The sequence below is a fragment of the Coregonus lavaretus genome (genome assembly GCF_964263955.1).
Source record: "Coregonus lavaretus genome assembly, chromosome: 33".
Lineage (NCBI taxonomy): Eukaryota > Metazoa > Chordata > Actinopteri > Salmoniformes > Salmonidae > Coregonus > Coregonus lavaretus.
The window spans coordinates 7,974,702-7,987,946 of NC_140020.1; the positions used below are offsets into that span (position 1 = coordinate 7,974,702).

General features: G+C 43.6%; 1 protein-coding gene across 4 annotated transcripts in view; it reads left to right on the forward strand.

The window, feature by feature from the left end:
• Window positions 1-12,760, forward strand: part of LOC311108686 (arf-GAP with SH3 domain, ANK repeat and PH domain-containing protein 2-like) — a 31,468-nt gene extending 18,708 nt beyond the window's left edge. The window contains exons 10-29 of one of the 4 annotated variants that reach the window (XM_084151398.1): window positions 269-369; window positions 961-1,030; window positions 2,337-2,424; window positions 2,654-2,702; window positions 2,991-3,160; window positions 4,630-4,763; window positions 4,978-5,072; window positions 5,559-5,748; window positions 6,066-6,151; window positions 6,706-6,821; window positions 7,049-7,116; window positions 7,464-7,574; window positions 8,860-9,136; window positions 9,466-9,567; window positions 9,736-9,994; window positions 10,507-10,568; window positions 10,797-10,879; window positions 11,270-11,389; window positions 11,476-11,597; window positions 11,751-12,760. In XM_084151398.1, the coding sequence (XP_084007524.1) occupies window positions 269-369; window positions 961-1,030; window positions 2,337-2,424; window positions 2,654-2,702; window positions 2,991-3,160; window positions 4,630-4,763; window positions 4,978-5,072; window positions 5,559-5,748; window positions 6,066-6,151; window positions 6,706-6,821; window positions 7,049-7,116; window positions 7,464-7,574; window positions 8,860-9,136; window positions 9,466-9,567; window positions 9,736-9,994; window positions 10,507-10,568; window positions 10,797-10,879; window positions 11,270-11,389; window positions 11,476-11,550 (2,256 nt within the window). In that variant the 3' untranslated portion in view covers window positions 11,551-11,597; window positions 11,751-12,760. Of the gene's footprint in view, window positions 1-268; window positions 370-960; window positions 1,031-2,336; window positions 2,425-2,653; window positions 2,703-2,990; window positions 3,161-4,629; window positions 4,764-4,977; window positions 5,073-5,558; window positions 5,749-6,065; window positions 6,152-6,705; window positions 6,822-7,048; window positions 7,117-7,463; window positions 7,575-8,859; window positions 9,137-9,465; window positions 9,568-9,735; window positions 9,995-10,506; window positions 10,569-10,796; window positions 10,880-11,269; window positions 11,390-11,475 lie in introns of all 4 variants that reach the window. The other 3 variants (XM_084151397.1, XM_084151399.1, XM_084151400.1) reach the window with 3 other exon arrangements.
• The last annotated feature ends 485 nt before the right edge of the window (window positions 12,761-13,245 follow it).

Consider the following 13,245-nt stretch of genomic DNA (forward strand, 5'->3'; position numbering starts at 1 on the left):
CTCTATTTGAATATATCGAAATAAGGCTGCAAGGTGTTCACCTACACTGCTAGAAGAAATGGTGCTATGTAGAACCAAAAAGTAATCAATGGCTCGCTTCATACAGGGCTATATAGAATTGCAAAGCACCATCATCTTTAAGCAGTGTAGAGTAGAATAGGCCTTCAGGAGAGGACGTTGAAGAAACTTGATTCAGATGAACACCTGAGCTATGAGAGATGGGAGAAGTGTTATGTCCTCATGACTGAGTGTGTCTCTGATGCATTAGGATACCCAGGCCAAGCAGACAGGATACAGCCTTCACCAGCTCCAGGGGAATAAGGCCCATGGCACAGAACGCTGTGGAATGCTGTACAAGAAGAGTGAGGGGTGAGTTGACAGAGCCTCAATCACCAATTTGGCCTCTGATCTCTTACACAGAGCCAAGAAGAGCTGTTTGTTTCCCCGCCAAAGGCAGGGAAATGTGGTTTTAATCGTGGCGATGGGGTGATATGATGGCCTCTGCACATACATGATTTCATTTGCTGCTCATGAAATGGTTTGGTTTGGTATTTTATTAGGATCCCCATTAGCTGTTGTGAAAGCAGCAGCTACTCTTCCTGGGGTCCACACAAAACATGAAACATGACATAATACAGAACATTAATAGACAACAACCGCTCAAGGACAGAACTACATAAATTTAAAAATGGCACACACAGCCTACATATCAATACATACACACAAACTATCAAATAGGGGAGAGGCGTTGTGCCGTGAGGTGTTGCTTTATCTGTTTTTTTAAACGAGGTTTGTGTTTCATTTTAGCAATATGAGATGGAAGGGAGTTCCATGCAATAATGGCTCCAAATAATACTGTACACTTTCTGGAATTTGTTGTGATTTGGTGATTATAGAAGCTGTACTGTAGAGGAATAGAGAAGTGTTGTAGTGAAATAATGAATGTTTACTCTTCTTCAGTCTCAGGAAAGTGTGGCAAAAGAGGAAGTGTTCAGTGAAGAACGGGTTCCTGACTATCTCCCATGGAACGGTAAGAGACTTGCTGTTTTTGTCTTCTCCTATTGGTCACTCACTTTCCTTCATGCATGCTGTCATGCATGCTTCTCTCCTTACGGTCTGAATATACATACATGTCAGTCAGTGGGATTCTATAAGGTATTTATTTTGGACACATTTCTTCCATAAATTGGAAAAAAGATGTGGACGACGAAGTACAATTATTATTATTATAAAAATGTTTTGATGAAGAGCCAGACAACATGTTAGGAGGGCGCGTGAAGAAGAGGAAGAGGATGAAGAAGAGGATGAAGAAGAGGATGAAGAAGAGGATGAGGAAGAGGAAGAGCGTGAAGAAGAGGAAGAGCGTGAAGAAGAGGAAGAGCGTGAAGAAGAGGAAGTGGATGATAGACAGAATAGTGGGAAGAGGAAGACGTTTTGAATTTCAATCTTTCATTTTTGGGTCGGCAGGAAAGGTGATTTCATTACTAACCAGTACAGTACTGACCTCTTCTAGGAATCCAATCACAAACCGCTACAAGCTCTTTTGAGCATGACTTTCCTCTTGACAACATTACCCTAAGCTCTAACGTCATAACGTTATTATCTAACGGCATAGCGTTCTCAGTTGTGATCACAGAATGTCGTGACGGATATCATTTCACAAAACCTGTGTCAGGTCCTAAAACCTCTAACATTATAGCAGCCTCTTGCCAGACACAGTACTGAGATATTGTTTGAATGATAAAATTGCCCCTGAGCATGGCTTCCACAGTGAATTGCCCCTGAGCATGGCTTCCACAGTGAATTGCCCCTGAGCATGGCTTCCACAGTGAATTGCCCCTGAGCATGGCTTCCACAGTGAATTGCCCCTGAGCATGGCTTCCACAGTGAATTGCCCCTGAGCATGGCTTCCACAGTGAATTGCCCCTGAGCATGGCTTCCACAGTGAATTTGTCCAGTGATAATGGAAGAAAAGGGTCATATTTGTTCTGTTTCCCTGCATTTCACATTGTTACTATCCTTACACTAAATAACTGGACAGTAATTGTGCAACAACACTGCTGTTCTTTGGGCCTTTAGAGAGATGTGGTTGTAAGCATACTGTTTCATTCAACAGGACAGAGATGAAAAGTACAATGATACATTTCTAGGTTGCTGCTGCATTTGACATTCTCTTTTTATTTGTAAAATAATGTTTTTTATTAAGTTGTTTTACTGTTTGGCATTACACAACTGGGAAAGTTCCATGAATACTGTATGATCAACTTCAGCATTAAAAAGTGTCTTATTGTCTGTCCCCCTCTGTTCTCTTACTCATCTCTGCTCCTCTCTCATAGGCTAACACACCACCAGCTAAACTCAACCTGCTAACCTGTCAAGTGAAGCGTAATCCAGATGAGAAGAAAAGTTTTGATCTCTTCTCACGTAATTTAAGCAGCACTTTGATGCTCCTTCTCCATCTCAAACCTCTGAATATCTAGCTAACATAGCAAAAGCAAGATAGAAAACATACTTTATTTAACATATTTTATTCCCTAGACTCTATAATATGATATTTATTAAATGACAGACATCTTCCATCTAGTCTCTTAGCATCTCTTACTGCAAGTGCCAGTTGCATGTTGCTCAATCAGCCTATTATTTGTCTAAACAGATGACAGAACCTATCACTTTCAAGCTGAGGATGAGGCAGAGTGTCAGATGTAAGTACCATAGGGGTTCACTGAACCAATGTAAGCTGTCTGTGCCTTTTGCACTGTGCATGTTTTTGTGTGAACATGGTGTATACATCATTGTGTGTACATGATACAGGTAGTACATGTAATTGGTCTCTCAGATTCTCTTTGACGTTGGTCGCGTCACAAATGGAACCCTATTCCCAATAGTGTGCTGGTCAAAGGTAGTGCACTACATAGGGAATAGGGTGCCATTTGGGACAGAGACCTTTGCCCTCAGAGCTCACTGGTTCTCTCGGCTGCCTGTGTTTTCAGATGGATCTCAGTCCTGCAGAACAGTAAGGAGGAAGCCCTGAACGATGCCTTCAAAGGAGACCAGGACGAGGGAGGAGAGAACAACATAGTCCAGGAGCTGACCAAGGCCATCGTCAGTGAGGTCAAGAGGATGACCGGTAACGATGTGTGCTGTGACTGCGGAGCGCCCAGTGAGTGACACACAGAGCATGCTGGGAAAAGGCAGCATGAAAATGTTGTGGTCTTCCTCCCAGAGGGTTATTATATCAAAGTGAAGAAAAACACAGTGTATATATGTGAGTGTGTGAGGGGCTGACATGGGTTTCATAATTCACAAGGCTGAATGTACAACCTTGCTTGGTTTGACGATTGACATGGACTATGTGCTGCACGCACCTTCTTAGGAGTCTCTGATAGGTCAGTCAGACTAGTTCTTCAAAGACAGAAGAAAGAGTGTTGGCTGTTGCGGCCGTCGGATGTTACTGAAATCTTACTAGGCCTATACACTGAGTCAATAAATCATTATGAACACCTGCTCTTTCCATGACATAGACTGACCAGGTGAATCAAGGTGAAAGCTATGATCCCTAATTGATGTCACTTGTTAAATCCACTTCAATCGGTGTAGATTAAGGGGAGGAGACAGGTTAAAGAAGGATGTTCAAGCCTTGAGACAATTGAGACATGGATAGTGTATGTGTGCCATTCAGAGGGTGAATTGGCAAGACAAAATATTTAAGTGCCTTTGAAAGGGGTATGGTAGTAGGTGCCAGGCGCACCGGTTTGAGTGTGTCAAGAACTGCAGCGCTGCTGGGTTTTTCACGCTCAACAGTTTCCCGTGTGTATCAAGAATGGTCCACCACCCAAAGGACATCCAGCCAACTTGACACAACTGTGGTAAGCATTGGAGTCAACATGGGCCAGCATCCCTGTGGAACGCTTTCGACACATTCTAGAGTCCATGCCCTGACGAATTGAGGTTGCTGTGAGGGAAAAAGGGGGTGCAACTCAATATTAGGAAGGTGTTCTTAATGTTTTGTACACTCAATATATATCTCATGTGTTTAATTTATAATCATAAGACACTGAAAATAGTGCATCAATATACTACTGCACCCTCTTAGGAGTGGAGCTTTATTTAACGGTAAAACTATTTCAGGTGAGAACTTATAGTGGAAGCCCAGTAGTCTTTTTTTATATCATTTTTTTTAGGGATTTTTCAAGTTTATTGGACTGAGACCGTGAAGAAAGACAGGAAAGTAAAGAGGAGAAATTGTGTGCCTCTCTGCCAGCACTGGCATACAGATGTAGGATCTTAATTTGATCAATCTTTTGTTGCTGAGAATTTTCTGTACAGCAGGAAATGCAAACTTGTAGTGTATTCGAGGTTTAAAAATACTTCTAAAGTTTGTAATTTACTCTTTAAAATGTCAGACTTGAAAAATATATTAACTCCTACAAAAAATGTCCATTTAATTATAATCCCCATAATAATTCACTGTTGCTGCAGGATTATTTTCCTGCTTTAGCAAACTGGCTCAAATTAAGAATCTACATCTCTACACGTGTGCCCCGAAGGCAATGGTAGCTACTGCCAGACCACCCCGGGCTACAGCACACTAGTCTTAACACTGATAATATCCTCTATCTCTGTCTTCAGATCCCACCTGGCTCTCCACTAACCTAGGAGTGCTCATCTGCATCGAGTGTTCTGGAATCCACAGGGAGTTGGGTGTCCACTACTCTAGAATACAGTCTCTCACACTGGACGTCCTGGGAACCTCAGAGCTCCTGGTAGATACTACAGGCTTTTAGGATTGTATTTGACATACTTTTGTACTATAGTTAGTAAGATTAATAGTAGTGTGATCCCCAGATCTGTTCATGGTGTCTTGACAACTCCTATGGTCATTGTCCATGTTCGTCACAAACAAATCTGGGACCAGGGTAGATGAATAAAGGCAGAGCGGATACCAAATTGACATGTGCTCTACCTGGTCTTCCCCAGCTGGCTAAGAATGTAGGGAACGCAGGTTTCAATGAGATCATGGAGGCGGACCTGTCTGAACAGAGCGTGACTAAACCCAACCCCTCCAGTGACATGTGAGTGACAGACAGCAGGGCAAGCCACACCCCTCAGCTCCCTCCTTCACCCTCCACCAACACCAAAACAGGAACAACACTGAATAGATTTAATTTCACATTAAGTTGAATACATTTCACTTCTTTTTATACTGTTTATAGTCCTGAATGTCTTAGGGTGCATCCCAAATGGCACCCAATTCCCTGGGCCCTGGTCAAAAGTAGTGCACTAATACAGTGCTGCTGAGGGGAGGACGGCTCATAATAATGGCTGGAACGGAGTAAATGGAATGGCAACAAACCATGTGTTTGATGTATTTGATACCATTCCACTTCTTCCGCTCTAGCAATTACCACAAGCCCGTCCTCCCCAATTAAGGTGCCACCAACCTCCTGTGCACTAATATATAAGGGATAGGGGGGCATTTTTTATGCAGGCTTGCACTCGTTTCCTGTCTCTTTCCTGGTATTTGATCATCCATCTGTCTGGGCTCTTGTCTCCCTCAGGCAGACGCGGAAGGACTACATCACAGCCAAGTACACGGAGAAGCGTTTTGCTCAGAGGAAGTGTGCGGACTTGGCGTCCAGGCTGCACGTCCTGTGTGAGGCAGTGAAGACCCGAGATATCCTCTCTCTCATCCAGGTCTACGCTGAAGGAGTGGACCTGATGGAGACCATCCCAATGGCCAATGAGCATGTGAGATGATTGACACTGGCTGCATCCCAAATGTCACCCTATTCCATACATAGTCCACTGATTTTGACCATAGCACTATGGGCCCTGGTCAAAAGTAGTGCACTATATTGGGAATAAGGTGCCATTGGGACATAGACATTGCCTTCTAACAATGACATGGAGAAACAAGCTTGACTGGTTTTGCTGGTTTTATAATGATGTTTTTGTGTGATTTGTCACATTTGAATGCCTCTGATTGGTAGGTATATTGGCTATACATTTCTAACACGGATGTTTTCGAACTGTTGTCTTGAGTTGTCATTGTTTCATGCCCTCAGGAACCGGGTGAGACAGCACTACACCTAGCAGTACGAATGGTGGACCGCAACTCCCTCCATATTGTGGACTTCCTGGCCCAAAATAGGTACTAAAGGACTGGGTGAAAAGATACTGCTTTTATAGCTTATAGTAGCAGAAGCAAACAAGCTCTCAGATATCAAATGTGAAGAGGGGAAGTTATCTAACAGCATATAATAAAATATTTAGATAGGAGCAGAAGTTGTTCTCCCAATAATTGTCAATATCAATGAAGGGCAGTGTTGCCCCCTTGTGGTGACAGTTCTCGACCGTTTGTCTAACTGTACTATCCTTTTGGGTTCCAAAGATCCTCACAAGGACAGTAAAACATGGAAAATGGGGGCATTTCGCCAGTCCCCAAAGGAAAAATGCTCTTTTAGCCTTAGGGGTTAGTTTAGGGTTAGGCTTAGAATTAGGGTACAGGGTTAGGATTAGGGTTAGGGTTAGGAGTTGGGTTAGGGGTTTGGGGTTAAGGTTATGTTAAGAGTAAGGGTTAGGGGTTAGGGAAAATACGTTTTTTTAATGGGAATAAATTTTTTGGTCCCCACTTGGATATTAAAACCAATGTGTGTGTGTGTGTCTCTATCTGTCTGTAATTCTGTCTCTCGGTGTGCGTAACAGTGGGAACCTGGAGAAGCAGACAGCCAAAGGGAGCACGGCGCTGCACTACTGCTGCCTGACCGACAACAGCGAGTGTCTCAAACTGCTGCTGCGGGGCAGGGCCTCAGTCAGTATTGGTAAGTACCCTCATAGGATCATTTCTGCATTCGAAATGGCACCCTATTCCCTATATAGTGCACTACTTTTAACCAGGGCTCATAGGGCTCTGGTCAAAAGTAGTGCACTATATACGGAATAGGGTGCCATTTGGGATACAGCCCATGAACACATGATAAAGGGCTGGTCAAGTCCCATAGAAACACATGAATTAAGCTCTGGTTGGTTTGTCTGTCTGTGTGTGCAGCCAACGAGGCAGGAGAAACACCAATGGACATCGCCAAGCGCCTCAGACATACGCAGTGTGAGGAGCTGGTGAGTGCAGTCTTTGAATGGAATCTGAAGGCCATTGAGATTTTAACACAATGACTGCATCACAATTCTCCACACTTTTCCCAATGTGTGAACTTGCACACTTCTCGTCATGGATTTAACAATAGTGAAAACTCCCACCAGACAATACTTACACCATTCCTATGCTTTTAAATCCATGACAGGGAGTGTGCAAAGGCACACTTCTGGAAAAGGGTGGAGGATTAAGACGCAGCCTATAACAATATGATTATCCTCTTTATTAGAGGAGGGCCCATGGTTCCATATGATCAACATGGGTAACAGCAGATCGAGGTTGACTGTATGTTTGTTGTCTTTGTGGTGTTCAGCTGACCCAGGCCGAGACGGGGAAGTTCAACGTCCATGTACACGTGGAGTATGAGTGGCGGCTCAGCAACGACGACAACCTGGACGAGAGCGAAGATGAGATGGAGGAAAAGGTGAGTTAGTTCACCTTTATTTTGATTTGATTTATAAGGATCCCCATGGCAACAGCTAGTCTTACTGGGGTCCGACACATAACGAAAAAGACATTACAGACAAAAAAAAAAGACTTTAAAAATGTACATACATTTAAAAACATAAACATGTAGTGTGTGTGTGTGTGCATCTATCAGTTACACATACAGGTCAGTACATACACACAACAAGTAGGTCACATGGGGGAGAGGCGTTGTGCCATGAGGTGTTGCTTTATTTGTTTTTTTAAACCAGGTTTGCTGTTCACTTGCGCTATATAAGATGGAAGGGAGTTCCCTGCACTCATGGCTCTGTATAATACTGTATGTTTCCTTGAATTTGTTCTGGACCTGGGGACTGTGAAAAGACCCCTGGTGTCATGTCTGGTGGGTTGTGTGTGTGTGTGTGTCAGAGCTGTGTGTAAGTTGACTATGCAAACTATTTGGAATTTCCAACACATTAATGTTTCTTATAAAAACAAGAAGTCTTTCCCCAACTCTCAGCCAAGAGAGACTGGCATGCATAGTATTAATATTAGCCCTCTGATTACAATGAAGAGCAAGACGTGCCGCTCTGTTCTGGGCCAGCTGCAGCTTAACTACGTCTTTCTTTGAAGCGCTTGACCATATGACTGGACAATAATCAAGATAAGATCAAACTAGAGCCTGCAGGACTTGCTTTGTGGAGTGTGTTGAAAATTGTTGATGCCTGTAAAATAGAAAAGAGTAGAGGGCCTAGAGAGCTGCCCTGCGGTACACCACACTTTACATGTTTGACATTAGAGAAGCTTCCATTTAAAGAAAACCCTCTGAATTATATTAGATACAGTAGATAGCTCTGAATCCACGATATGGCAGAGGTTGAAAAGTCATAACACATACGTTTTCTCAACAACAGGTTATGGTCAATAATATCAAAGGCTACACTGAAATCTAACAGTGGAGGCTGTTATAGCAGCAAAGGGGCTACCAAATCCATATTAATGCCCATGATTTTGGAATGAGATGTTTGACGAGCAGGACTCCACATACTTTTGGTCATGTAGTGTATATGTTTGACATCCCAGGGGAATCTGTGCTGCTTACTGTATACCAGACTCACTTGCTGTGCATATAAGCTGTTCTATGCTGTGCATGTAGGCTGTGCTATGCTGTGCATGTAGCATATCACCATCTGTTTCCAATTGCTAGAAGAGATGGCATCGATAGCATACTAGCCTGCTAATGAGCTCTACCTGTGTGTCCTATCCCTATCCCCCATAACCAGCCCATCCCCCACAGACGGTCAGAGCAGGAACGTCCTGTCAGCTGTTTCATCCCGGGCAGCGGTCTCATGGGTCCCATGCCAGGTGGTCCCAACATGGCCTCCTTGGCTCGCGACGCGGCCAGCCTGGCCAGAGACAAACAGAGAGCCCATGTCCCCAGCATGATGATGAGCAACGAGACCTATGGCACCATCCTGGAACCCAGCCCCCCTCCCCCCGCCATGCCACCGTTACCGGTGGTACCCATCCCATATCTTCCCCCCAGGAACGCCACCAAAGGTCAGTCGGATGACAATGAGCATAGGTCATAGGTCATAGGTCATGCTCTAGGTCAGGGGTGTCAAACTCAATTCCTGGAGGGTGTCTTCTGGTTTTTGTTATTTCCTTTCAATTCGTGACCAATTAAGACCAGGTGAGAGGAGTTCCTAACATATCAATGGAGGGGGGAGTGAAAACCCACAGCTACTTGGCCCTCCGGGAATTGAGTTTGTCACCCCTGCTCGGGACCATCGTTTCTTGAAAGTGTTGCTGAAATAGTGACAAATGGTTGACCCTATGTGACAAATGGTTGACCCTAAATGGTTGACCCTATTATTGTAACCTTGCAGGTCCAGGGTGGAAGCAGGCTCCTATGGAGGTGGTGGGTAGACAGAGGTCCTCCTCAGACCCCCCAAACCCTAACACCCCAGACCCCAACAGCTCCATGTATGGTAAGTGCACTACATCGTACTACACAATAAATAACAACATATAAGCACTGTATTACAAAATATAAGTACATTTTTGATGACTGCTGATGTAAAAAAGCCTTTATAACTACATGTGAAAGATAGATAGATATATAGATGGATTGATATCACTCCCCTCTCTCCATGTAGTGCTTCCTCCGACTGCTCCCCCTCCCCCTGTGAACAAGAGGACCAATCTGATGGAGCATAGAGGCCATAAGACTGCTCCTCTACCTCCTTTACCTACCGTATTACCTGGGCCTCCAGTGCCCCCGGTCATCCCAGTAGCACCAGTCCTACCAACAGCACCCCCTGCACCCCCCTTCAAACCCACACAGCCCCCTCCTGTCCCCGCATACCATCCCAGCAGGAGAGCCCCAGGGCCCAAGTCACCTAAATCACCGACTAGGTAAGAACTGGGGCATTTATCAAGCATCTCAGTGTAAGAGTGCTGATTTAGGATCAGTTTAGTCTTTTAGATCACAATGAATATGATTACGTGGATAGGGGGGACCTGATCCTAAATCAGCACTTCTACTCTGAGACGCTTGGTACATATGGCCGCTGACCATGGAAGGATGATGTTTTGAATTCTTAAACTGCATACTCATGTGTTCTCATTCAAGAGTATTGCATCTTGTGTGTAGATAGAAAGAGGGCGAAAGACCTGTGTAGCTCAGTTGGTAGAGCATGGCGCTTGCAACGCCAGGGTTGTGGGTTCGATTCCCACGGGGGGCCAGTATGAAAAAATGTATGCACTCACTAACTGTAAGTTGCTCTGGATAAGAGCGTCTGCTAAATGAGTAAAATGTAAAATGATAGATAGATACAGTAGATGGATGGATGGATGGATGGATGGACTGGTTTCACTCCCCGTGATTATCAGTTAACTAAGACCCTTCATGTGATGTGTGGTTTCAGTTCAGATAAACCCACTCCTAAAGGACCTCCCATCAAGACTGCTGGACCAACTGATAGACCAGGTAAACAGACAAATACAATTATTATTAAATAACTGGTCTGATTCAAAGAGCTTTAAATTATGTGCTTTGACAAAGGAGCTTGCTCCGAAACGCATCAGCAATAAACATAATTTAAGGGAATTAACCTGCCGTCCTGAACCTTCTTTTACAATTGAGGCTTTATTCTATGTGTTACGTCAATGAATTGACGTTTACTGTCCCTGTGTGTCTTTTTGTTTGTGTGAGCAGTAAAGACCGCACCTGTACCTGGATCCCCTCAGAGCTCTGGTCCCACCCCACCTCCAACACCGAAGCCTCGCGCCAACCACCCTGTGAGTGCCTAATATTATAATAATAATAATAATATATGCCATTTAGCAGACGCTTTTATCCAAAGCAACTTACAGTAGTGTGTGCATACATTTTGGTATGGGTGGAAATGAACACACAATCTCGACGTTGCTAACACCATGCTCGACCAACTGAGCCACACAGGACCTGACCTCAGCCAATCATTAGCTCCTGACATCAGCCAATCAGAGCTGTGCAATCACTACCTCACACACAGATTATTATAGCAAAACAGTAATAGCACATTTACACTGATTATGAACAGATCTTATTTACAGTCTTGTGATTTACCATCGACACTGATTGAACACTTGCAAAATCTTGAACTAACATCTTCTAACTTTGTATTATTTGGCCTTTATCTCACTCAGAAACAGAAACCCAGGAGGGTGAAAGCCATCTACAACTGTTTAGCTGATAACCCAGATGAGTTAACGTTCACAGAGGGAGAGGTGATCGTAGTGGACGGAGAGGAGGACCCGGAGTGGTGGGTAAGTAGTACACACACACACACACACTTAATCAAGTGCTGTTATATCTGTACCACTGACGGTATCCTGTCCTGTGTATGTTGCAGCTGGGACATATGGAGGGGGAGCCGACCAGGAGAGGGGCTTTCCCTGTGAAATTTGTACACTTCATCACTGACTGATGCATCTGATGGTGTGACCGAAGCTGTCACTGTCTTTATCTATGGCTGTATCAGAGGAGGCTGGTGGGAGGAGCTATAGGAGGGCAGACTAATGGCTGGAATGGAATTGATGGAACAGAGTCAAACATGTGATTTCCATATGTTTGATACTGTTCCATTTATTCCATTCCAGCCATTATAATAAATCCATCCTCCTATAGCTCCTCCTACCAGCCTCCACTGGCCTTTATTATGTATGTGAGACTGTGAGTGAAAAAGATGTGGAATGTGCACTGTGTGTGTGTGTGTGTGTGTGTGTGTATGATGTTATTCTCATGCATCCAAACAGCAAAAGAAGATGGCTGTTTCCCGAATGGCACCCTATTCCCTACATAGTGCACTACTTTTGACCAGAGCCCTATGGGTCCTGGTCAAAGGTAGTGCACTGAATAGGGGATGTATACTATATGACCTGCCAACAGAATGTTCTACAATGCTGGAAAATGTGTGACAAACTATTTAACGACATTCACCAAATAAGAGGCAAATGGAGGAAACTGTTCAGCCCGCACCCCAAGTGTTGAGAAACGAAACTTCCACAGTTTGTTGAGACAACTGGAAATAACTGGAGCACGATTCTGGTTAGACTATGGCTAGGATTCAATCCAATCGCGCTTCGTCCACAATGCGCATTTTAAAGGCAATGTTCCCACGTTCGCAGAGACCATATTCATGGTATACGCTGCATATGTCAGCTTAATCAAAGATGACCTTTAAATGGTGCATTGTCCAAATCTGCGTTCGGATTGAATCCCGGCCTGTGTCTTTATTGAAAGCTCACATATGCTGCTCATATACAGAACATCCTAAGGCTAAAATCCAGTATTTGTATTGTGTTATCGACTCAGATGGGTATTGAAAGAGTACATTTTTAATAAAAAACATTGTACAGACGTTCAACTTTTTCTACATATTACATAGTAAATACATTGCTGTGTATCACAAACACTTGCCACAGAGCATGACCATCCCTAACCACTTCTGCTGATGGGAAACTGATACGTTTGAACCTAACATAGAAATAAATCTCATTTATCAAGAGCATTTGTGAATATATGATGCTGTCAAAAGGGTTACAGGGTAACTCTGTATGTACATTGTTGTAACTGTAAAATCATCTTCCCTCATGTTCTTTACAAGGTACAAGGTCATTAAAACTTGAAATGGCTCATTGTGTGTTTTGTGTTACATTATGTTATGACAGATCTGTATAGTGGTCACTTTACTTACATGTACTGTAATGACAGTCCAGATGATGATGATTAGAGGACAGATCATAGCAATTTAATGACTGTGCTCTTGCTGCTGTGCCCTAAAATGTTGTTACAACACCGGAACCATTGTCGCAAAGACCATTCCAAGTCCGAACGTATTTCGAGCTCTGGAATGGAAGTGTTTTAATGGGCGTGTGGATGCAAGAATAATGAATTAATAAACGTATTTATTGAATAAAATCTGTTTAGTGAAGACAAATATGGCTGCAAAACGTGAAGCTGATGTATCGGTGCCTGCAGAGGAAAGTGATCAGCACCTCATTAGACCTCTGAGTTTAACCTGTTCAACACGTTGTTCGCTCGCTAACAGCACGATGATTGACAGCTAAATAATGAGTTTGTTGAATGTTGTTCAAAGTTATTGTCCAAAGATGCCCCAGTG